The sequence below is a fragment of the Canis lupus genome, chromosome 6, assembly GCF_048164855.1.
Source record: "Canis lupus baileyi chromosome 6, mCanLup2.hap1, whole genome shotgun sequence".
NCBI classification, from domain to species: domain Eukaryota; kingdom Metazoa; phylum Chordata; class Mammalia; order Carnivora; family Canidae; genus Canis; species Canis lupus.
Window position 1 is genome coordinate 17045932 of NC_132843.1, and position 25500 is coordinate 17071431.

The 25500-nt window shown below is 43.7% G+C and overlaps 1 protein-coding gene across 1 annotated transcript in view; it reads left to right on the forward strand.

Moving 5' to 3' along the window:
• The first annotated feature begins 497 nt into the window (after positions 1-497).
• Positions 498-25500, forward strand: part of TTC39C (tetratricopeptide repeat domain 39C) — a 111752-nt gene continuing 86749 nt past the window's right edge. The window contains exon 1 of the mRNA XM_072829082.1: positions 498-679. Coding sequence (XP_072685183.1) covers positions 513-679 — 167 coding nt within the window. The 5' untranslated portion in view covers positions 498-512. The remainder of the gene's footprint in view (positions 680-25500) is intronic.

Below are 25500 nucleotides of genomic sequence, written 5' to 3' on the forward strand. Positions count from 1 at the left end.
CCCTTTTCGAGACCGCTCGCCTCCCCGCGGCGCCAGGTCCGGCTCTTTTGGAGGAAAGAGTCAAAGCCCGGGCGGGCGGCCGGGCGGGCGCTGCGGGGTGGCGGGGACCCAAAGGGCGCGCGGGGGCTGCAGGCGCAGGGGCGGCGGCCGCGCGGGCCCGGGCTCAGCGGGGGGCGCCCGGAAACGGATTCCCCTTGGGCGGCCGCGCCAGGGGGCGTCTCGGGGGCAGCGGGCGGAGCGGGCGGCCGGGCGCTGCTGAGTAATCCCCGCGGCGGCGGGAGGTGGCGGCCGGGCGCTCACGTCCCCCGCCGCGCCGCGCCTCGCCTCGCCGCAGCCCGCCCGGCTCCGCCCCCTCCGCGCCCTCCGCGCCCTCCGCGCCCCGCCCCGCCCCGCGCCGCCCCTCCCCCCGCCCGGCTGCGCGGCGCTCGGGGCAGGTAGAGCGGGCTCCGGGCGCGGGGCCCAGCAGCCGCCGCCCCAGCTCGCCTCGGCCCCGCGCACAGCCTCGCGCGCCCATGGCCGGCTCGGAGCAGCAGCGGCCGCGGCGGCAGGACGACGGGGACTCGGCCGCGGCGGCGGCGGCGGCGGCGCCCCTGCAGGACGCGGAGCTGGCCCTGGCTGGCATCAACATGCTGCTCAACAACGGCTTCAGGGAGTCGGACCAGCTTTTCAAACAATACAGGTGACCGACGCGCCCCGCTCCTGCGGCCCGGACGCGCGCCCCTCGGGGTGGCCCGCGCGCTGCGCCCCGCTCCGCTCCGCCCCGCTCCGCCGCGGGCCCCGGCACCCTCCCCCCCACCCCCGTGGGTCTCCGGGCCCCGGCCCCGGTGCCCGGGTCGCCTCCCTCGGCCTGCGCTGCAGCCGGCGCTCCTGCGCCTTTGTCACATCGCTCCTTTGCACCCGCGTTCGGCTGCCCTCTGCCTCCGCGGGACCCGCCACCCGCCCTCCCCGAGCTCCCGAGAGGGGCGCCCGGAGCTTGCCCGCGCCTCTCCCGCGGGTCGCCGTTCCGCCGCCCGCTCCGAAGCCCGTTGGTTTGGGGACCTGGGACCGGATGCGATTAGAGGCAGCCGGGAGCCTCCGACTGGCGGGGCTTGTGCCCGAGCAGCCTTTTGTGACACGGAGCACACCGGCTGCATCGTGCCCGTGCCTTGTGCCTCGCATTACTTTGCATCGTTGGTGCATTCTTCAACGCTTTTCTTGTTTGAAATCAGATCTGTGTAATTGCCTTGTAGTGCAGGAATTAAAAAGGAAACTGAGTCGAACTCGGCTTGCTCACCTCTCTCCTCCTGCCTGTCTTCTAGAACTCGGTCCTTAAAATGAGTTCCTAATGCCTTTCAAGAGAGTGCTTACTGTGGACTTCTCTAACTTAAAGAAGAAAATGGAGGGATTGTAAATACATGCAAGAGTGGAAGAACACGTGTGCTCAGTTAATTGCTTTTTAGAAATTCGGCTTTTAAAAAAAATGAAAACTGAAACCTGGTTATCTTTCTTCTGTGAGTGGGAGGAGCCTTCAGTTTCACTGGGGACCAGAAGCATCTGCTTTCTGGTTTAGGAGACAAGTTTGTGATTTGCCCTTCCAATGTTGAGTCTCAGGGATGTTGATTAGCAACTTCCCCTTAGGTGTTTAACGGCCACATGCTTCACTCTATTTAAGACCTGAATGATCTGGAAGGAATGTAGGGACTCATGTGCGTCCGTGACCGAGAGCCACAGTCTGTAAAGAAATGGAAGAGGGATAGGTGGAGACCCCTGATTCTTTCCGGATTCAGAGATTGGCGGTTCTACAGTTGGAGCTGTTCACTTTTTAATGCAAAGCAAATATCTCACAACTATAAACGTTTCACTAAGGACAGTTTACTCTTAAGTTATTTTTTTTTAAAGATTCTATTTATTCATGAGAGACAGGCAGAGACATAGGCAGAGGGAGAAGCAGGGTCCCCTTGGGGTACCAGCACCTCGGATGACGACCTGAGCCGAAGGCAGACACTCAACTACTGAGCCACCCAAGTGTCCCTACTCTTAAATCAGTTTTTATTAAAAGCAAAAACAAAAACAAAAAAAACCTAAAAATGGAAACAGCCTTATCAGGCCATTTTATTTTTAAAGCCTACCAGTCTGATTTCAGTCTAAAAATGTTCTTTAGTGTGTAAAGAGTAAATTTGCGTGTTAAGAGTAGAGGGAGGGGGAGGTGTCCAGGGAGAATTTACACTATATAGACAGGAACTGTCTACGTGTGTGTGTGTGTGTTTAAGATTTATTTATTTTAGAGAGCTCAGGCAAGTGCTTGAGTTGGTGGGGAAGGGACAGAGGGAGAAGCAGACTCCTCACCGAGCAGGGCACCCAAGATGTGTGGCTCAATCCCACATAGCCTGAGATCATGTGGGTCCCTGGGTGACTTAGCCACCCAGGGACCCCTACTTGCCTTTTGAGAATAAAAAAGGAAATAAACTATTGTAGTATCCGTTTTCTGCCAGACACAGTGTTAGGCACACCGTTATATTCTGACTATTCTAGTGATGACAAGAGTGAGCTGTATTTTTATCATGATAATTTTATAGCAGGGGTCTTGAATCTTGTGTTTATGTGCATGGCCCAGGATACTGCACAGCAGTTCTAAATCAGGGCTCTTTTCATTATCTCATTTTGCCTGTCTCACTAGAATTATTATACAGTTGACCCTTAACATAAGTTTGGACTGCATGGATCTCCTTGCATGTGGATTTTTTTAAATAGTACTATAAATATATTTTTACATCTTTGTGATTTTCTTAAGTTTTTCCTGTAGCTTACTTTATTATAGGAAAACAGTATGTAATACATACAACATACAAAATACGGACTGTCAGTAGGGCTTCTGGTCAATAGTTGGCTACTAGCAGTTAAGTTTTTGGGGAGTCAGAAGTAACATATGGATGATGCTCCCAACCCCCACATTGTTCAACTGTATCTTGTCAACTGTATCTTGTGATTTGCCCTCTGACCTTATTTTCTGACAATTGAAGCTTTAAGGGATGGACCGTAGTAGCGTTATGCCATCAGCTTTCCCTTGATCCATCTAATTTGTGATGTGGGAAGGCCTCGCATTCTTGTCATCTCCTAAATGTGCTGCTGATACATACTTTGGAAACATAACTGAGTAGAGGTGTATTTGCAGACCAGAGTCCTATAACAAGGGTTGCAATTGTAGTTTTGACACTTTTGTAGCTGCTGACTTCGGTTACTCAAAATTTGCTTCCTTGCTCATACAATGGGAGTAGCATACATCATAATGTGACTGTTAGGATTAAAAGAGATAATCCGTGATGGCTAGCACAATGTAAGCACTCAGTAAACACTAGCTAGCTTTATATTTGATGTTTTCCCCATTGTTGTGCTTTCTTCTTGATGGCATAGTTTGAGTAGAAGGAAAAAAACCTCCTGTATGCAGGTAGCTGTAATATATATGTGTATATATTAAATATTTTTATTTTTTCATGAGAGACACAGAAAGACAGAGACACAGGCAAAGAGAGAACCAGGCTCCCTGTGGGGATCCCGATGCGGGACTCTATCCCAGGACCCCAGGATCATACCTGAGCCAAAGGCAAACGCTCAACCGCTGAGCCGCCCAGCTGTCCCAGGTAGCATTTATATTTAAGGTTAGCCTTATATACGGCATATGAAAGATTTAGAGTCTGTTATGTATTGGGAAACTTGTCTTCTGTTCTAGAGTTGAATGGTCTGCTGGGAAACTTAGAAGTGACTTTATAATAAGTACTCCAGGAACACCTCCAACTCTGTTTACAGAAGAGAAAGCTATTGGTTTTCTCCTTTCTTAGGACTGTTTTGTCATGGAAGACCATCCTTACCCTGCTAGCAAACCTTCTGGAATCTTATCCGTTATTGTTTGACAATAGAAACATATTGCATCTAGTGTAACAATAACATTTTTATTAAAGCAAGAAGGTCATTTTCTCATGTCACAATGATAAAAGTTTGATCAACAGCTATGGAATGAGGAGAAATGGTTACTTTATAGAAACCTATCACGAAGGCCATTCAGAATTAATGGAAAAGCTGGATTGTGTAATTTAGATATCCTATATATAGGAAGTAGAAATATATGCATAAGGAGAGTATTTCTTTTGAGCTCTAAGAGGCCCTGTAGTTGGGATTTCAGAATGTGTCACTTCTGTTGTAACTATAGTAATAATGTAATAATAACCAGATGTTCTGTTGTTGGTGCTGAGACCCTGTCATGCACTTGGGGATGTATTCCCAGAGGTTGAGACAGATGGATGCTGTGATGAGGCCTTTTTTGCTTTGAGCCTAAGGGCATAACTTTGTTATCTTCATGATACCACCTGAAATTCAATTCCTATTGTTGATCTTTGGGTTTAGTGACTTAATGTGGCAGTGCTCACTCCCTCACTCACCCCCCAACACTAACTGATGGTCACATGTGTGACAGAGGCTCAGAGCTTTAGGTACTTGGACACACAATAAAATAGGTGATAGTTACATGCACAAGAAAAGATACTAGATTTCAGATGTGGCGGTGTAGGTACAGTTGGCAGTGGTATGGAGGCTGGGAGACGTACCCATGGCCCACCATGACCTATAGGAGTAGAGGGCAACAATTTGTAATTCATTGCAAAGGAAACTTGTGGAGGAAATATCTGATTATCATGATGGGGGAGGAGTTGGGAGGGGTATGTGACAGGTGGTGGGGCGGAAATGAAGTCTAGGAAACAGTGAAAAACCCACATGGAGCTACGAAATGGCATCTGGAGAGGCAAAATGAGTGAGCACTGCAAGCTGATCAATGTGATTAGGTTGTCCTGTTTGATGGCTTATTCCATGCTTGGTATTTTCTTGGATCACTGGTTGGTCTGTGTTTCCTGTGAGTCAGTGCTGCTTTTTGGGGTTACTTTGCTGCTGGTTGTCCAGTCAACTCACATTTTATGATGACCATGCTCCTCACCGTGGCCCTCACATCCATAGTTAACTCTTGGTGCCATTGTCTCTTTTTGACTTGCAACATTACTTTTGTAATTGGAGGACCATCAGGAGAGGTGAAGCACATTGAGGTAGGAAGACAGGAGGTATCTGGAGGTCCTGGCCAAAATGAAATTTGTTGTTCTTGTTTCCCAGGCCGGACATTTATCTCCCTCCTCCCCTTGGTACCACTATCTCTATGTCCTGTTTTAACTCCTGGTGTTTGTTCTCTCTGACCTTAAATCACCTGCAGTTCTTACCTTGCCGACACTACCACCAATTTCTGGCTGTAGATGTTATTAAAAAGTCATATTAAAAAAATCATTGTCAACTAAAACAAGCATATAGTGGTTAAAAGGGATATTCATTGAGGATAAATATGCATACTTAAATATGGGATTTACTGTAGAATTAGTAAATAGTTGGTATTATGGGTTACATTTTTCTTTTCCATTTTAAATTCTAAAAATGACAAATTTAATAAAAACAAAAGGCAAGAAAAATGCACAGCAGGTAATGTTTATGTTTAAAATGAAAGTATGGATTCTAAATTATTTAGCACAGTTTATGGCACATATAACAAAACCATATGCCATGTGTCTTACTTGTGCCCATATGGTTTACAGAGCTAGTCATGTCATAAAGATGGCGTAGTATAATCCAGGGGTTGCAGATGATGGCTTATGGGCCCAATCTGTCTGTTTTTATAAATAAAGTTTTATTGGGATACAGTTACTCTCACTTGATTACATACCTTTTCTGTAGTTGTTGTACAATACAGAAACAATAATGAATAGCTGTGACAAACCACATAGCCTACAAAGCCTGAAATATTTACTCCTTGATCCTTTACAGAAAAAAAATTATTGACCCCTGGTACAAACCAGAGTTCTGTCTGGAAAGACTCAAAAGGCATGTGTAAGAGGCCTGGGCCAGTAGGTGCTTGAGCCTAAAACTGTGGCAGGTACTTTAGAGGACAGGAAGAGCTTGTAGGCCACCTGTATTTTCCACATGGTCTGGCTGTTCCCAGACAGCATCATGTCTGTGCCTTGCCATTGGAGTTTATGGAGAGTCCGTAGATGCAGAAATGCAAGAAAAGGAGAAGCAGTGAAAAGCAGAAATGGTGTAAGGGAACGGGCAGGAAAGACAGGAAACTCCTCTGTTGCCTTTTTCCATCCTTCTAAACTTAGGGTCGGGTTTGTTTAAAAAAAAAAAAAAAAAAAATATATATATATATATATATATATTATATATATATATATAGATTTTCCCCCCCCAATTATTGCACTTTCTGGAAAGGTCCCGATTAACCATTAAAGATTCATTTTGTTTAATTCGTATTATTAAAAAAAAAAGCCTCTAGACGAATGGGAGAGTTTATATACAAGAAATTAACAGGGAAAAAAAGGGGGATATGTATACCGCGGTGTGTGTGCATCCCTCCATGTACTTGGAAGCACACAGAGTTAAAGATGTGAGCCCTTAAGACAATCTGTGTGCTCTGAGTTCTGCGTTCTGTGTTAACAAGTAGTTCTGAGAGATTGCCTTCTTCCCTACCCTAGTTAGAGGACTTATACTGAGAGAAATGAGGTTTTGATGAAGTAAGAAAACACAAAGGGGGAGACCAAGAATACTGAGGCACAGAACATTTCCTGTTCTAGTTACATGAAACCACTTGGATATCCCCAGACACATCATCACATTTCAGGGGTCTAGACCTTTTTGCTCAGGCTGTTTTAACTCTGGTTTTTTTTGCACCCTGATCTCTTTTGCCAAGGTCACTCTCCTCCTTCCCCTGCAATAGCTGTGGGACTCTATAAAGGCTAATTCTGAGAAGGGCTTGAGGAGAAGAGTATAAAGGATGTACAGAAAGTAGGTGGCTGTGCTGCAGAGAATTTTCCTGTTATTTCAAAACTGCCTAGTGCTGGGGGTTGGGGTGGGTGGGAGGAACTTCTCTCTTTCGTGGACCTGTCCCACCACTTAGTCTGTTCCCTGAATCCTTAGTATGCTGTTCAACCAGCACACAGGTTCAAGTTGAGGTTGAATTACCTTTGTGGCAAACCTGGGAACATAATCACCACTGAAACCCTTTTTCTGATGGAAATGCATTCCAGTGTTTAAATATATGACTTTCCCTATATTTTAAAAAATTGAGATATAATTGATATAGATGTTTCATGTATACAACATAAATGATTTGTATCTATTGTGAAATAATCACTACAACAAGTCTAGTTGACATCCCTCACCATAGATAGTTACAAAAACATAGTTTTCTATAAAACTACCCATAAATTTGCTGTGTCAGAAGAGAAAGTCCTGACTGCCTGGCAACTGATGTGGAGATTAAAATAGGGGCTTTTTTCCTTTTTTTAAAGATTTTATTTATTCATTTGAGACACACAGAGAGAATGAGCAGAGGGGAGAGGCAGAGGGAGAGGGAGAAGCAGACTCCCCGCTGAGCTGAGAGCCCAGCACATGGCTCAGTCTTAGGACACAGAGATCCGCAACCTGAGCTACAGGCAGACGCTTAACTGAACCGTCCAGGAGCCCCTGAAATAGGGGCTTTTTTTCATGTGTAAAGGTGGTTGATGGTTTGCTGTCTTGGCCGTTTCCTTAGCTGGTGTGGCTTTCTCCACCTCTTCCTTCTTGCTCAAGGATTTCAGAACATAAGAAATACATATCTACAACAGATAGTTACTCCTGTCTTCCAGGAAGATGATCTGTGATTACAGAGAAAACCCCTGCACAGCGTCTACCGTGTGTGAGACACAAAGGTGAGAAGCAAGTCCTTCGAGGCAGTATTGCCTACTTGATATCTTTCAGTCTGCCTCAGAAATGGTCACTTGAACACGTCGTCTTGTCCACAGCTATACTGTCTGTGAAATCACTGGCTTAGGTGACTGACTTTTCCTAATACACGTCAAAATAAGCATATAATGGTAAATAGTAGTTGGTGTTTACTGGTGCCAGAGGCACACCAGCACTTCCAGAATGTTCATCTTTATTTTCTCCTCCCTCAGCTCTGTGAGGAGAGGGTGCTCTTGTTATCTCCCTCTCACAGGGGGTGAAGGGGAAGCACAGTTGCATTGAATGACCTGCCCAAGTTTTCAGAGTTAAGTGGAAGAGCTGGGTGTGAACCCAGGCCAGCGGACTCCAGAGTCCGTGTGTTTCACCCCTACACTATAGTACCGCTCTTCTATAACTTTCACAATATGAGAAGTTGACCTGTGTGCTGCTAAAGTCATTTTGGGGTGAGATCCCAGCAATCTGCAAACAATACCCTAACACCCAGAGGCCACCTGATAAGCCGCCTGGGAGTTGGCTGTTGGGAAAGAAGTCTCCCAGAGCTTTGGGCACTCATTCTAAAATAAGGGTCCCGTCTTGACTTAGAATGTCCTGTGATCTGACCTGTCTGCTTCTCTGACTCTTCCTTTGTTTCCTTCCCACTGGTCCTGCTGGGGTATTTTGCATCAGTTAACTTGTTCTGACTTCTCCAAGGTATTAAGGGGCCTCAGTGGCCCTGTGGGCTCTTTCTGTCCCTTTTTCTAGCACTGGTGATGTCTGCATGTTGTATACACGACTGCCTCTCTGTAGGAGTGAACTGAGATTGTAAAGATAGGTGGATCTCCTGATCAGGGGTTCCTGGCCTTCCTGAGGTCACTGGAGTCATGTGAGGCCCAAGAGATCTTAGGGGGATATAAGCACTCCTTTATTTGCCAGTCAGCAAGTATAGCCCAGGGGCAGTGCCCTTTCAGAGCTCTGGAAGCTGGATTATTCATCCCTCCTCTGCATGCTGATGTGTGCCAGGTATGTCTCTTGAGCCAGTGGCAGTGCTCCAGTGTGACCCCAGAATTGATGCTTTGCTTCTCAGAACCAGGTAACAGAACTGTCTGGCTCTCAGCCTCTTCCCTTTGGTGCATCCAGGCTGCCCGGTGTTCATTGTGGGGCAGTGGGGAGCAAAGCTGCCACTGAGTACATGCTAGTTCTAACAGATGCAATCAGAGGGAATGCAGAGTGATTTGACAAAGTCTCTTGCTTCTGAAGTGGTCACAGGTAGTCCCCCTGGCAGTGGCAACTCTGGGGATCTCAGTCTTTTGAGTGAGCTGCCCTCTGCTCAGCGTTGTGTGTGGCTGAGAGGCAGCCTACCCTAACTGGCCTGTCCTTTGTTGTCTTTTATTGGTCACCTACAGGGCTCTTGGCTCCCCCTGGATGGTGGTGGCATGCCACCTTCTGGTGTTATTTGCCTCTTTGGCATGAGAAGGCAGAAACCTAGCTTCCCTACTCCAAAATCCCTGTCCTGCATTTCAGGAAGAACTGTCTTTGGAAAAACTTGGTGGCTGGGAAGGGAAGCAGTCTAGAGCAGGGACTCTCAACGGTATCAGATCTCATACCCTCTTTTTACGATCCTAAAATAAAATCGACAGGTGATAGGACCTGCTCACACAATGTTTAAAATGGCCCATGGAATGCCCACATGCTATTATTATAAAGGAGAAGTAAAAAGAAATTCAAAAAAAGGAAACTACGTACATTCCAAAAAGTGCATGCTCAGTACACCTTCACCAGATGATAAAGTAGTTAAGTGCTTGCACCTGGGTGTAATGAATAAATTTGGATTTAGGAAAAGATCAAAAGCCATTCCATACTAGAAAAATGAGAGAGCAGGTGCACTTTGAAATAAAAGAAGTAATAGACCAGACTTCTCAGTATATGTTAAGAGAAAGTGGGGAAATACCTCAGCTGAAGTAGGGATAATATGCCAAGGCTAAGCACTGTTGAAGTCTTGCAAATGAGGAAGGGTGACATTTTTGCAGTGAGCCGGGCCGCCCGAGTCAGGGCATCAGAATAATTAGCTTCCGGCATTAGGACGGGAGGGGGATGTGTGCTGACAACGTGTCTTAGAAAATAGGTCTCCTGTCTTTAAATCCTTCGCCGAGCCAAGTACTTTGGAGACCAAAACCTTTAACAGAGGTCCGGGATTAGAGGATAAATTTAAAAAGCTTATAGGGAAGTTGGGGTGAGGGTGGTGCGTATTCCCTGAGGATAGTATCAGAGTAGGGTGGAAAAATTAGAATAATGCCCCAAAATATTTCTATATACAGTCTTTGTGATAAATCTCAGTATGTTACAAATTCTTAAAATAGGATGACAAAAATCAAATATAATGCAAATAATTGGTATCTAGTATTTCCTGGCCCTTCAAAAAATGTTTGGCTTTAAATATATTTAGGGGAGCTTTCAATATCCCTGTTCATTCGGCCTGTGGTAGCTGCACACGCAGGCTAGTGGAGGTGTTGCATGCCGGCAGTTCTAGTAGCACAGCAGTGTTACCGCTGGTGATGTAACTCTCTAAAATTGTGAACGAATCTTAATAAGGGGTATATTTAAACAGTGCCAGCCTGACTTTGTACTTCTGCGCCGATGAAAGTAGGGTTCAGAAGTTGTGCGGGACGTGGGGCAATATGCAGGACTCTCCCACATTGCAGGCTGCCCTGCATCCGGACGTGGGGCAATATGCAGGACTCTCCCACATTGCAGGCTGCTCTGCATCCATGGCCTGTTCTGCCACTGTCATTGTGTCATCCCCAGATGGCCCCGTGGATTTCCCAAACCCCTCCATGGAGAGGCACTGAGTGGGGGCATGAGGTTCAAGACCAGGCTGGGGTGCGGAGCTGGAACCCTGGGGCCCCAGGAAGCAGCACAGGGCTGTGAGGCCTCTTTGCTGACAGCCAGAGGGGGGCTGCCCAGGCGGGTTGGCTGCCTCTGAAGGAGTGTGGTGGCAAAAGCAGGGCTTCCACTGCACCTGTGACCACGGGGACCCAGGCAGGGCCCAGGTTTCCTCCAGTGCTGGATCCCAGGGGTTACTGTTCCTACACACCGGATTTTCTAGGTTTCTCTCTCTCTCTCTCTCCCCCTCTCCCTCTCTCTCACATACACACATGCACGCACACATGTACACACCCATGCACATGCCTGTTTTTAGGGCCCAGAGAGCTTCAGGAAGAGATCTTAGCACTGGTTCTTCTGTCTCTTGCCCTGTGGGTGTGCAGAACCCGTGGGACCCCTTCACTGTGGGGCCAGCTTGCAGGACCTGTGTCTTTCCAGCCCTAGGTGACTTGATTTCAGAGCCCTAGTCTGTCTGTCCTGTCCCCACCCAGGTCTTCCTAATTTTTAATCTCCAGGTATAAACTGGCCCATGGTCCGCTTCCTTCCCCAGAATGAGCAAGCTTTTTACTAAGTAGGTCACTTACAGGCATAGAAGGCCCAAATCCCCAGGAGTCAGGATACAGTTACCCCAAAGTTCCATAGCCAAGGAGACCACAGAAGTGATTCTTCTGAAGTGGGAGGAAATTGGATGGGATGCTTCATGACAATTTTCTGTTCCATTGTACTTAGAAGCAGTGAGTAGAAAACACCCACACATAATGTTTAGCCTCTGATAGGGTGCCTCGATGCCCAGATGGAGAGTTCTCCCTGCCCCCACTGTCAACCGTGACGTCAGCTGCATCCCATAATACACGTTGGTTCAACCTGTGCCTCTGTGTTTGATGGCAGCATCCTGTCCCTCGCTGTGTGTGGCTCAAGGGAAATAGGAGTCTGGGCGTCCGTCTCTGGATCCCGACAGTTCACGGCTGTTATTGGGTGCTTTTCCCACTTTGGCCTTTTTGCCATCTAGGTAGAGGTCTTTTGCTTTGGCACTGGACTTTCTTGCCTCCCCTGCGGCAGCCCTCCAGGCTTTACTTCATGTGGATTATTCAACCTTCACCAGATAAACAGACTTTTAAACATTTGTGTTTTTTCTCTTTATCACAAGTAAAAATTGTGGTGCTATCCTAACAGGACAGGAAATGAGGGAAAAGGATATTTCATATCTGAATCCAAGTTGAATTTGCTAAATGACAGAGATTCAGATTTTGAGAAACAACTGGACTAAAGTGTGGCGTCTTTAGGACTGTTCCCCGTATGTGAGTCACTGTCAAGTGCTCACCCCCTCCTCCCCATTCTGAACAGTGAATTGCAAAATCTCAAGGTATGTATTGTCAGTTGATCTCTGGAGCAAAGAAAGGACTTTATCTTTGCATCTTGTAAATCATGCTCGCCCTCTTCTTGATGTTTATAAGAAGCAAGTTGAATTCAGCAGCATACCTGTGACTCCTGAACTGGCCAGAGTGAGCATGGGGCTGCTTTTTTTTTTGTAGGCCTGCAGTTGTTGGAGTAATTCTCCATTCCCACAAGGGGAGGGAGAAACAAAGGAGTGAAATTTCCAGACTACTTCTAATTAAGAACAATTTAACTCATTCCAGTTGGGAAGTGGGCATATTTAAAATGTAAATAAAACAAGTAAAAAGCAGTGTACCTTGGAAGACAGGAAATTACGAAGGATGTTAATTTCCTCCACATTATAGCAGAGTCTGCATTTTTTTAATTGGCTGGAAAGAAGTTTTGTCTCTACCTGGAATGCCATTTGCTTCAGCTGTCAACCATGTAGATCCACATAGTTTTTGGACTGATGATTGACGAGACACTCATTACTTTGAATTATCAAAATTACACATTGAGCGGGGACTGACTGAATTATCAAAATTACACATTGAGTGAGGACTTATTCTTCTTGAAGTAGCACAGGAAAAAAAAGCAGGGGGCATGGGAGATGGGGAATGGCTGTCTAAAGTCATTTAGCCAAGTGTAAAGACCTATCGGAATTCTCAGAGATTCTTGTTCTGGTGAAATTGCTATCATAATGGCAGGAAATGAGAGAATGGTTTGGGTGTTTTTCTGTAGTCCTTGTGTGGCATCTCAGATCTGGGATTGGCTGATCAGAGAGAGTAGTTGTGTCTAGCTTGAAATTGTGAGCTTTTCTCTTGATAAAACAATGTTTGACGTTTATCTGAGTAAAATAAAACCAGACCTGATCAGAGAGCTTTCTGTGCTAGCCTAAATTTATAGTTAAGGGGCTTATGAATGATGAAGGAAACACGAATACATTTTCTTGACCTATACTCTTCTAAAAACTAAAGGAAAATACAGGTGCCTTGGTGAGAGACCCACACTTCCTTATGAAGTTTAGTCAGAACTGTTTACTAGGAACCAGTTTGCTGAAACTTCATTATGAAGAATGAGTCTCTGGTTTCCCTTTGAAATGTCTCTTAACTAAGTAATAGAGAAATACAAGATTTCTAACTGATCATACAAACAGTTCAAACACTATTTTATATAAACAGCTGAGTTTGTTTATTCTTCAGTTAAAGTATTCATGCAGTTTGTGGATTATTGCCACACATGATAAAGGGACCTCATTATAACTTACAGATGAAAAAATATGTTGAACAATTTTGTTTACTTTAAGAATAACCTCTGTTGAAGGGTTGGTTGGAAAGGCTTTTTAGGCAATTGATAAAATGTGTCTGGGTTATTTCTTTGTAAGTTGCTTATCAATGCTGGTCCTCCATTTGTATAGAATGGAGATGATTGAGTTACCTATTTGTGTGATTTAAGATAGAGCAGGAACTAACGGTAATGAGTTAGGAAGATATTTGATACACATTAATGACAGAATTAGGAAAACTAAAAAAAGTTGACTTTATTTAGCCTGAAGAGTTATTTTCAGAATATATCAGTAACTCTAAATGAGCATCAGGCCTTTAGCAATAAATGAATATGAATTAGCGAAGCTACAGAGGAATCAGAATGAAATTAAACGTATTACTGTCTTGCAATCATACAAGTCTTGGTCTTTGCTTGCATTACTGTGCAGGAAAAGAGTGGCAGTGAATGGTAATCAGGTAGGCAATCAATGCTTACTATTGCACACTGTGTCATGTGCATTTCATCCTTCTTCCCAATTATTTCCAGGGCCCTGAGGGGTAAGTAGTAGTGTTATCACTTTGCATGTGACAACATGAAGAGTATGGAACCCAAGTTAAAAACCATTGTGAGTGGAGGATCTGGTCCCATCCCCACAGAGTATGCTTTGTCCCCCACTTCCTCCAGATGAATCCTCATGTTACTGTGTTTTGCATTACCCAGCAGTATTGCAAGTCCCTTGTTTAGCTTGATGGTCTCCTGCACTTTTGGCCTTCTGGTGCTCCCAAGCTCAGCAAGTGGCACCACTTGAAACAAAGTTATACGTGCCAGGAGTTTAGAAGGGAAGGCCCTTTTCGTACCTCTGTTTTACTCATATCCTGAGTATCTCTTTCCATTCACTTCTCTTCATCCCCACCTCCTCCATCACCACCTAGTTAGTCTAAGCTACTACCTCTGATTTAGATCACTATAGTAGCCCAGCTACTTTGTCGTATCCCCTGTTCCTCCTTCACCCCATCACAGTGGTCTTTTCAGTGTGAGTCTAATTACGTTTCCTTTGTGGTAGGCTGAAAAATGGTCCTCCAAAAGAATTACCCACATCTTAATTCCTGGAACCTCAGAGTGTTACCTTGTAGTGCAGCCTCCAAGAAAAAGTGTTTGCAGATGTGATGAAGGTAAAGATTTAAGATGGGAAGACCATCCAGGTGGATTGCTAGTCCACCCAGATTACATAAGTGCACTCACACATACCCTTATAAGAGGGCGGCAGGGGGAGATTTTACACGCAGAAGGTGGTATGAAAATGGGGCAGAAGGAAAAATTTGGAGATGCCGGTGTTAGAATTGGAGTTGGTGGCCGCCATTGGCCCAGGAATGCAGCAATCACCAGAAGCCATGGTAGTCAGGGAATGGATTCTCCCATAAAGCCTCCAGAGGGAGTGCAGCCCTGCCACCAGCTTATTTCAGCCCAGTGAAACTGATTTCAGGCTTTTGGCATCCAGAACTGGAAGAGAGAAATTTCTGTTGTTTTAGGGCACCAAGTTTGTGGTGATTTGTTACAGCAGCCCCAGGAAACTGGTACAGCCTACCACTGCTCTCAGGATTAGGCCCAGAACCTCCAGCAGTAAATCTGTGGTGTGGCTTGGCCCTGCACGGCTTGTCCCTTGACCATCTATGGACTTATCTTTTTATTTTCTTCTATTTTAAAAATACTTTTGTTGTGTTCCTTATATGATATCACTGTACAAAGCCAAGTAAACTCATACTATAGACTCATAGCTTCTCTTTTTCATATGACACTTTATATAAAAATGGAAAAGTGGGATGCCTGGGTGGCTCAGTGGTTGAGCACCTGCCTTTGGCTCAGGTCGTGATCTCAGGGTCCTGGGATTGAGCCCTGTATCAGGCTCCCTGCAGGGAGCCTGCTTTGCCCTCTGTGTATGTCTCTGCCTCTCTCTCTCTCTGTGTCTCTCATGAATAAATAAATAACATCTTAGAAAAAGTAAAATAGCTTTAAATTCACAGTGATTTTGGTCTTAAGAAGCTTTAGAATTTATAATAACCATTATTTAAAGTAGCAGTACTGTGGCCATTTATATCCTTCTATAGCCTTCTCTTATATTGTTGCACTCTTCCCTTACTCGTTGACCTTTAACCACCGTGATCGTCTTTCAGATTCTCAAAGGTTCTCTTAAGAATCCTGTTCCTTTCCTCTGGTCTTCTTATCTCGGTTTGTAATTATACAGAGATAGCACTTGCTTTGCTTGGTACTGATACGCATGGGTTTCAGTTACCAGAGTTAGATTAAAGAAGACCTGATAACAGGGCTCAAATTTCAGTTACCCCTGTGTTTGAATTGTGAGTGATGATATTTACAAGCTGCTAGCTCTGCAGCCTGCCAGTCACCACAGGTGTGACAGGTACACGTCATGATCAGTGAACCATATCATTTCTTCCACGGACTGCCTGTGATTGGTCATTGTGCTGCTTCAGTTCCCACACAGACTGCAAAGTGTGTCCTTGTGTGGCTGCCTTGTTTCATAGGGATAAACCCACATAACATTTTACTAAAAAGGATAACAAAAAGAGGGAATTGGCCAACAAAGATGAAAGTGCAGCAAAAAGTGATAATGTTGGAGTTGAAATGTGAATCAAACATAACTGGAGTTATGGAAGGAAAAGCTAAGGTTAGAATGTCCCTGACACCTTTTGAGAGAGGACATGTGCAGCCCTGGGTACCTAGTGAAGGCATTCTTTTGTTTTTTAAGATTTATTTATTGAGAGAGAGAGGGAGAAACAGAGCATGACTGGTGGGGAGGGACAGAAGGAGAGGGAAAAGCAGACTCCCCACTGAGCAGGGAGCTGGTGCGTGGCTCCATCTCAGGACTCTGGGATCATGATCTGAGCTGAAAGCAGATGCTTAACGCACTGAATCATCCAGCTACCCCTAGTGAAGGCATTCTTATCAACACAAAGGAGGAAAGTGATGTAAGGAAAAAGATGAAAATGTCCCAGGGTTGGTGATGCAGGCAAAAAATTTCACATTAAAGGCTCAGGTATTTCACAACAAAGATTAAAACTGTTGGACACTGATTCACAGTAAGAAGTACGACAGTTCACCAAGGCATAGCAAAATGCTCAGTGTGCCTCATAAGTTACAGGACAAGAAGGCAAATGCTGTTCACATATTCTTGATAGCTTTTTACAGAGAAGTAAAGTACTTTAATGTTAGTGCCTATAAAATTATTAAATTACAGCCTATTAAATTAGTATTGCTGTTTATTTCTTTATATATTTGTAACTTTGACAGTTTTTAATGTTTTACAATTACTCTTTAATTACAAAACACAGGAAAAATTTACTACTTTAACCATCTTTGAGTGTACAGCTTAGTGGTATTAAGTGCAGTTACGTTGTACAACTGTAACCACTCTCCATCTCCAGAACTTTTTTCATCTTCTAAACTGAAGCTTTATATCCATTAAACATAACTTCCTGTTCCTTTTTCTCCTCAGCCCTGGCAGCCACCCTTCCACTTCTTGTCTCCCTGAATTTGACTACTCTCATACAGTATTTGTCCTTTAGTGACTGGCTTTTTTCACCTAGCATCATGTCCTCAAGAGTCATCCATGTTGTAGTATGCATCAGAATTTCCTTACTTTGAAGGCTGAATAATTTTCCATTGTGGGTATATACTACATTTTTTATATACCTATATCATATGTATATGCCACTTTCTGTATATCAATTCATCCATCGATGGATGCTTTGGTTGCTTCTACCTTTTGATTATTGTGAATAATGCTGCAAAAATATGGGCATACAAATGTCTCTTTAAGGTCCTGATTTGTTCTCTTGGGTATACACCCAGAAGTAGAATTTCTGGATCGTAGGATAATTCTATTCCTAGAACTGCCGTGTTTTTCATAGTGGCTGCCCCATTTTACATCCCCACCAACAGTGCCCAAGAACTCTCCTTTCTCTGCATCTTTGCCAACTCTTGTTCTATCTTTTTTTGATAATAGCCATCTTAATATAAGATGTAAGGTGGTATCTCATTGTAGCCTTGATTTGCATTTCTGTAGTGATTTCTATTGTTGAGCTTCTTTTCGAGTGCTTGTTGGTCATTTGTATATCTTCTTTGGAGAACTATCTATTCAAGTCCTTTGCCCATTTTTTAATCTGGTTGGGTTTTTGTTGTTGTTGTTGTTGTTGAATTGTAGGAATTCTTTACATATTCTTGATATTAATTCTTATTAGCTCTGATTTGCAGGTATTTTCTCCTGATTGCAGCTTTCTTCTCACTCTGTTGATAGTGGCCTTTGATGGAAGAATGTTTAATTTTGGCATAGTCCAGTTTAATCTTTTCTTTAATCACCTGTGCTTTTACTGTCACATTCAAGAAAACCTCGCCAAATCAAATGACGTGAAGTTTTACCCCATTGTTTTTCTTTTAAGGATTTTATACTTTTAGCTCTTAAACTTGTATCCATTTGAGTTAATTTCTGTGTATGACATAAGGTAAGCATTTAACTACGGGTTTTTTTTTTTTTTTTGCATGTGGATGTCTAGTTTTTCCCAGTACTGAGTTTTGAAAACACTCTTTTCTGATTGTCATCCTTGTTGAAAATCATTTGACCATATATGGGAGGGTTTATTTCTGGGCTGTTTTATTACATTGGACTATAAGTCTGTCATTGTGCCAGTATCATACTGTTTTCATTACTTTAGGTTTTAGGTTTGTAATAAGTTTCGGAATCAGGAAGTATGAGACCTCCAACTTTATTCTTTTTCAAGATTATTTTGGCTATTCAGTATCCACTGCTTTTCCTTATGAATTTTAAGATGGATTTTTCTATTTCTTTGAAAAACATCATTGGGATTTTAATAGAGATTGCATTCAATTTGTAGATAGCTTCAAGTATATTTTAGCAATATAATCCATGACACAGGACACCTTTCCATTAATTGGTTGTCTTTGGGTTCTTTCAGAATGTTTTGTAGGTTTTAGTATGTAAGTCTTTGCCTCCTTAGTTAAGTTTGTTCCTAAATATCTTATTCTTTTTGATTCCATTGTAAGTGGAATTATTTTTGTAATATCCTTTTCAGATTGTTCATTGTTAGTATATAGAAATGCAGCTGACTTTTATGTGTTGATTTGGTATCCAGATACCTTGCAGAATTTGTTTATTCTTACATTTTTGTGGTAATTTTGGGATTTTTTACGCATATGTCGTATGTGAATAGAGGTAATTTCCTATTTTGGGTGCCTTCTGGTAGGATGTTGAATATGTTCAGTCTTTAACCATTGAGTAATATTTGTGATGGATTTAATGTTTTGATAAAACAAATTTAAAGGTTACAGCACAATTGTAATTTTTCTCATTTATTATTAAGATAACTCTGTGTAGTTTTAGCTTGCATGGTCCTTTTTGGGATGCTGCATGACCACGTAAAACAAGCACTACCTTCATTCCCTAATAATACTTCCCTCCATTAGACTGTGCTCCTTGAGATTAAGGACATTATGTGATTTGCTCACTATTGTATTCCCAGCACCCAGCCTAATGTCTGGCATATAGTAGGTACTTAGTCACTAAATGATGTGTGAATGATCTTTATTTTTGAACATGAGTTTCACAGGGGTCCCATCTTTCAAATGTTTGGCTTCTTTATGGTAGGAGATTTGTGTGGGGTATTGGAAAGTAGTGTTGTAGGGTCTCAGATAAATTCTCTCACTAGGAGAATTAGATAAGACTCACTCACTAGGAGAATTAGATATATTAGATAAGAATGAATTTCTTTCACTTATTTTAAGGCTTGCATTTATCAGGCATTCTGTATAGGGTTCAGTGGTTAGTGTAACACTTCAGTATTATCCATTTAGCACTTAGACACTGCATAATATTTTTTGAAATACAAAATTCAGTACAAATGTATAATGGTAGTAAAGTATAGTTGGTGGCAGGGCTGCTTTGTGAACCCCTAGTGCTTCAAGAAAGTCATAAAAGGACTATGGCATTTTGTGTTGCTCTGCAGCTGTGTAAGGCAGGTATCATGGGTCAGGTTAAGAGAAAAGACATTCAACTTCTTTTTGTTCTTCAGGCTACATATAGAGACTTCCCTGCAGGTGAGACCTCACTTGGGGTCAGCAAAAATAAAACAAAAAAGTGACACTTGCCATACTGCACATTCATGTACTTTGAATAGTCAAAAGCACATCTAGTGATGAGATTAAGCTTTTACAATTCAACATCAGTTTCTATAGAAGGTAATGTTTGCATAAAACAAATCCTCATTGTTTTCATGAATAAGTCAGACATTTATTGAATGCCCACTGAGTTCAAATCATGGTAGGTGCTGGGAGGAGACAACGGTACATAATACCTATTCTCTTCCCTGAAAGAAATACCAACCTGGTGAGGAGGACCCACACAGCAGCTCATTTAAATGAATGAAGTCTCATCATGAAACTAGAAACAAGAACAGGTGTATTAATCTACACAGGCTGCCATACTGCAGACTGGTGGCATAAACAATAGAAATTGAATTTCTCGCTGTTCTGGAGGCTGGAAGTCTGGAATGGTGTATGGTCAGGTTCTGGTTAGGGCTCTCTTGCTGGCCTGCAGATGGACCACCTTCCAGTCTGTCCTGGCATGGCCTGTTCTCTGAGTACATATGGAGAGAGATAGCTTGCCTGCCCGCAATCTCTTTCTCTTATAAGGTCACCAGTTTTATCAGATTAGAGCCCTACCCTCATGATTAGAGCCTTAATTACCTTCTAAAAGCCCTGTCTCCACATGCAGTCATATTGTGGGTCTGTAGTAACAGGGATACCAGTCCTTATTGAGGACTTATTGTGACCCAGGCACTGTGCCAGGTGTTCTCATTCGTCATCCCCTACCATTCTGGGAAGGATGGTAATTCAACAGTGCCTCAGATCCCCCACATTTTTTTCTTTAACTCCATTCATTTTGCTACTATATTTAATGAGAATTCCACTAACACCAGTTTTGGAATTTACTATTTACCTCTGTTTTACAGATGAGGAAATGGAGGCTCAGAAGAATTGGCCTTCAAGCCCACTCACCTGACAGAGTCAGAGTTTGAACCCAGGGCCCTGGAATTAGGGGAGTGTCTGAGGAGGTGCCTTGAGAAAAGTAGGGAAGTAGCCTGGGGCACTTAGGTGAGGAATAGCCTCTGACTCTGCATGCTTCAGAGTCAGGGGCAAGCTGCTCCCTAGCTGTGCAGAGAGATGTGTTTAAAAGCAGTGATAGAGGTTGACACCAGTAAAGTGGGTGGAACCATGGAATTCTAGTCTTGTCTCTTGGGCAATAGGAAGGCATTAATGGCTTTTGAGCAGAGGAGTGACAAGATTTCGCTTTAGGAAATTAATTCTGGGGGCAAGGTATACACTAAATCTGGAGGTCAGAAAACAAGTGAGGTGGCTGTTGTCGTAGACCATGTGGGGGCTGACAGCAAAGTGACAATCCAGGTGGAAGATTTTAGGAGGGGTGATCAATGGGACTGGCTAGTTTATTTTTTGGTTGTTGAGAACATTGAGAATGTTTGGGGTCATTAGCTAGATGGTGCTGCCATTGGGAGCATAGGAATACAGAAAGAGGAACACATTGGAAGGATTATGTAATATAACAGTTTCTTTACCAATTTGGTATAAATTGGGAAATGTTACATCACGTGTTTTAACTCTTAGGAAAGAAATGTATGTGGTATTGAATATTGAAAAAGACTTGAAGTAGCTAGTTGATTATATTTGTGGTCTCTTATCCACTGTGATTGGACAACTACTGATTATGTAATTTGGAATTATAAAAATGGAAAGACATTGAGTAAACATTTTGTTCTGACTTTCGATGCAGGGCCCAGGGCCTTTCCTTTGTGAGTTTGCTGTGCATTCTCAAATTGGCTTTCTTGCCTAAACCGCACCTCTAATGCGTTCCTGTGACTTTCAGTATCAATGGCTTTAAAGTGGAGCCAGACACTGAAGCCAAAGGGTTCTGGGTGGAAGCTCCTTGGTTTTACAAGTTTGTTGTTCTCTCACACTCATTCATCCGAGAGGAACCTTTATAGTCCTGTGCCCCTCATTGGTCTTTTCAAAGCATTTAATTATTTTTCATCCAGGTTACTTTTTTCGTGCCCTTATTTCATCTATTTACATAACAAACAATGAATTATATAATTGCAGTAGTAAAATCAATAGGCACAAGCAGGTTTGAGGACAGTCACCAGCGAATGTCAGTAGGCATCGGAGAAGGGCCGGCTAGCTTGAGTGTTCAGTAGGCGAAGGGCTTCTGTTTCTCCCTCTGATGTTGGTTAATCTGGAGATTTAAGTGAGTGGATATTGGTTGAGTTTCTACTATGATGTGTATTTTGCGTGCGCATGTGCATATAAAACAAGAATAATTTTAGACATGAGTTTGAAATGGTAGTGCCATATTTTTTCTGGGCTACATTCTAAATTTCTGATTATGTTTAGAGCAGTTACAAAGAGGAAATGTAGATTGTAGGAAGCACTATGCAAAACTGGTGTTAGTGGAATTCTCATTAAATATAGTAGCTAAATGAATGGAGTTCAAGAAAAAATGTGGGGGATCTGAGGGACTTTTGAATTACCAGAGAGAGAGATGAGAAGAAGTAACTCTCTTGGAAAAAGGAAATTTTGATTTATAGATGTCACTTCATAATTTATGACTTCTTAGGTTCCTAATGTCATCGGTTAAAATGATCACTGCTGCAAAATCAGCCCACCTACTTTCTAGCAAGGCTAAAAGCACAGCTAATTGTAGCTTCTAAAACAGCCTTCACATGTAGGTCCATTATAGCAGAAACTCAGTTATTTCCCTTGATGACAGGATTAGCATTGATTAGCTACCACAGGAAGAGAACACTTGGCTCTACTTTGTAGAGAGCCTGTGTTTGACGGGGCCTCTGGTGGATGGCTGAGTAGGGTGGAAAGCACCCACCTAATGGCTTAGCAGTGGGTAACGGGCAGGAGCAGGCCCAGGAATGCTTTTACCAACTTGAAAGACACTGAGCAAATGTAGGCGCAACAAGTTCTCTGATGCAAAGTCCAGCAGGAGTATTGGCCTTTGTTACTAGGTTAGGAATAGCTAGTAATTGTGAGATACCTTAGTCAACTTTACACTCTCCTATTTCCCTGGTTTGCTTTAGTTATTATTTAGCAAGGAGAGAAATTGAACCTTTTAATTAATAATTTTAATGAAAGTGTGATACCACTTTTTCTCTTTAAATTACTGAATGTTTTAAACACATGGAAAAGTACAGCATACTATAAAAATGTAGATGGCCTCCATACTCAGAGTTAACAAATATTAATATTTACTATATTCACTTGGGATTTTTTTTTAGAGAAAGAAAACATGACAGACATAGTTAGGATCTTCTTTGTACTCCAACCCCGTTCCAGTCTCCCTCTTTCCTTCCCCAGAGGCAGCTTTACTGTCCTCAAGTTGTCGTGGGTCTTTGTTATCCACATTTACACATTTCTGACACATCTCTCTCCATAAACAACATATAGGTTTGTGTTTTTTAAGTGTCCATAATGAGTACCTTTTACAGTTTGCATTTTTCATCCAATTTTTAAATTTTTGAAGTCTGCCCACGTTGTCATACATATAAATTAAGTATAATCATTTTAACTGTTCAGCATAGTGTTTCATCATATATATAGATGCTGGGCTTATCCATTACTAATAACTATTTGGGTGAGTTCCATTTCCTTAGGGTCCTTAAGAGTGCTTTAGTGAACTCTTTATTCATGTCCTACACATGCAAAACATTATCCGGATACATGTCTAGATGTGGAATTCTTTGGTGGAAGGGATCAGTGTTACTATATATTGCCAGATCTCTCTCGGGAGACTTACAGGGGCTTACAGATTTCTCTTTAACTGCCTCTCCTTTCCCATATAGGATACTTTGATTTTAAGACCAAAAATGTGGGCATCCCCAGTGGCCCAGCGGTTTAGTGCCGCCTTCAGCCCAGGGTGTGATCCTGGAGACCTGGGATCGAGTCCCACGTCCGGCTTCCTGCACAGAGCCTGCTTCTCCCTTTGCCTGTGTCTCTGCCTCTCTCTCTCTCTGTGTCTCTCATGAATAAATAAATAAAATCTTAAAAAAAAAAAAAAGACCTAAAAAGATTCAAATGGCAAAAGTACTGTTTATGCTGATGCAGTGTAAATAAGGAGTGTGCCTAATGACATTTAGGGACATTTAGGATCTTAGGGATTTTCCCTTTGGCCTGTTGTGTCGCTGGCATCCCCTGTGTGCTGAAGCCTTATAGGAGCTTCTGTGAGCAATTCGTGAGCAGGTACCGTGCCTCTCAAAGATTCCTGTGTGCAGTGCCTGCAGAGTGGTACGAGTCAGTGATAGAACAGTCATGTGGACAAATAAGGCGTGGTCTCCGTCGTCAAGAAATTTGGAGCTTAGCAGAGGTTATACAACATACACATACGAAGGATAGACATTTATGAAGCAATCTCAGGGTAGCTGGAAATATAATTTATAGAACTTGCTTGAAAATTAACTAGAAGCCGTGTATGTTGAAAAAGAGTGAAATCAGGAGCTACCGGGTGACGCTATTCTTTTCCTACCCCCTCATCCCCACCTTAGACATGAATATTTAGAGAACAAGTTATTATTAGAGCACTTAGTCAAAACACTGAAAAATACAAGGATGGAGAAACACCAGAGCCTTCTGAGCATGCACCGAGCCAGGGACACGGGGACCAAGTGCCGGGTGGGACTCGGGACATGTCGCGGACAGCTGCCGAGTGGGACCACTTGGACTGTGGCTGCTCAACCCCAAGCCACAATGCGCGCTGCCTCGTGCGGCATTTCCGCATTTCCCGCCACCCATCCCGGGCTCCGAGCTGACGGAGCTGGGGTCCTGCACGGTCCTGGGGTCACCGTCAGACCCTAGAAGCCGTGGGCAGGGTGCACGGAGAGAAGCAGAGGTGCCCTGGGAGGGACAGCCGCGGCGTCGGCCTTCCAGGGGATCACCGCAGGCTCATGTCTGCAGGAACTCCCCACCGGGCCTGGGTGCTGCCCCCGCCGCCCCCGCCGCCCCCGTAGCATCTCCCAGGCCAGGACAGCATAGCTTCGGGCCAGAAGTCTTTTATCTCCAGCGATGGAGTGTGTTTTTTTTTTAACCTAGGGGTATTCTTACCTATCCCATTTTACCTGTGGGATGAGACTCCTCTCCTGTACCAGCAGCTGACGGAAAGGAGAGGCCAGTGTGCATCCGTCCGCATGAGTTTGGAAACCTATCTTGCCAGTTCCCTGGGGTGAACCCAAGAATTTGACTTTGGCCTCAGATACCGACTGTACCTCACAGGGAGCTTCATGGAAGAAGTCGGATTTTTTTTTTTTTTTTCAGGATTTGAATGGGGGTGTGTGTGAAGAAGAGTAGGGAGATAGTGCAGAGGCCGAGAGAGAAGATTGGCAGCATGGAGGTAGGTCAAGGCCTCGAAGACTGGAAGGCCTCTTCTTGGAAGAAGAAATGAGAAGTAAAGCCAGGGAGGGCCCAACGGCTGATGCTCTGAGAACACCAGGCAGTGGCAGTAGTTTGTCCAGATGTGCCATGGGAATGGGCACTGGCCAAGGACAGATGACACGTGGTAAGGTATCCCAGGGAACACTGCTCTCCTGGCATTTTCATGTGGACTGGAGTCTGGGGGAGGCCATCATGAGAGGTGAGGCTGGAGGTGGAGGCTGGTGTGAGGGAAAGAGGGAAGAAAAGGACAAGAAGGCCCTCCGTTCCCAGGGCCTCTCAGAGGATGTGGAGCTAGTGATCACGGATAGTAGGAAGACAGGACTTTGAGGAATGGGATCCTAAATCTGGTTCAACAAAGCTGGCCTTAATAAATGCAAGAATCTTAAATTTTAGGTAGAAAAATATTAGTAACACCTTTAAGTTTTCCTTTCTAAAAGGTTTACATTAGAATGTAGGATATATTAGCAAAACTGTCTGCCAGCATTATCAACCTTAGCATCTTTTTTTTGAAACAAAAGTCCTAACAATGCCTCTAAGCATTTTCTACTCAAAGTGTGGTTATGGACCTGGCTGCATCAGCATTTAGGGACCTGCTACAAGGTAGAAGCTCAGGCCTCACCCTTGACCACCCGAACGAGATTCTGAATTTTGACGGGGGGGGGGGGGGGGGGGGGGGGTTCGAAC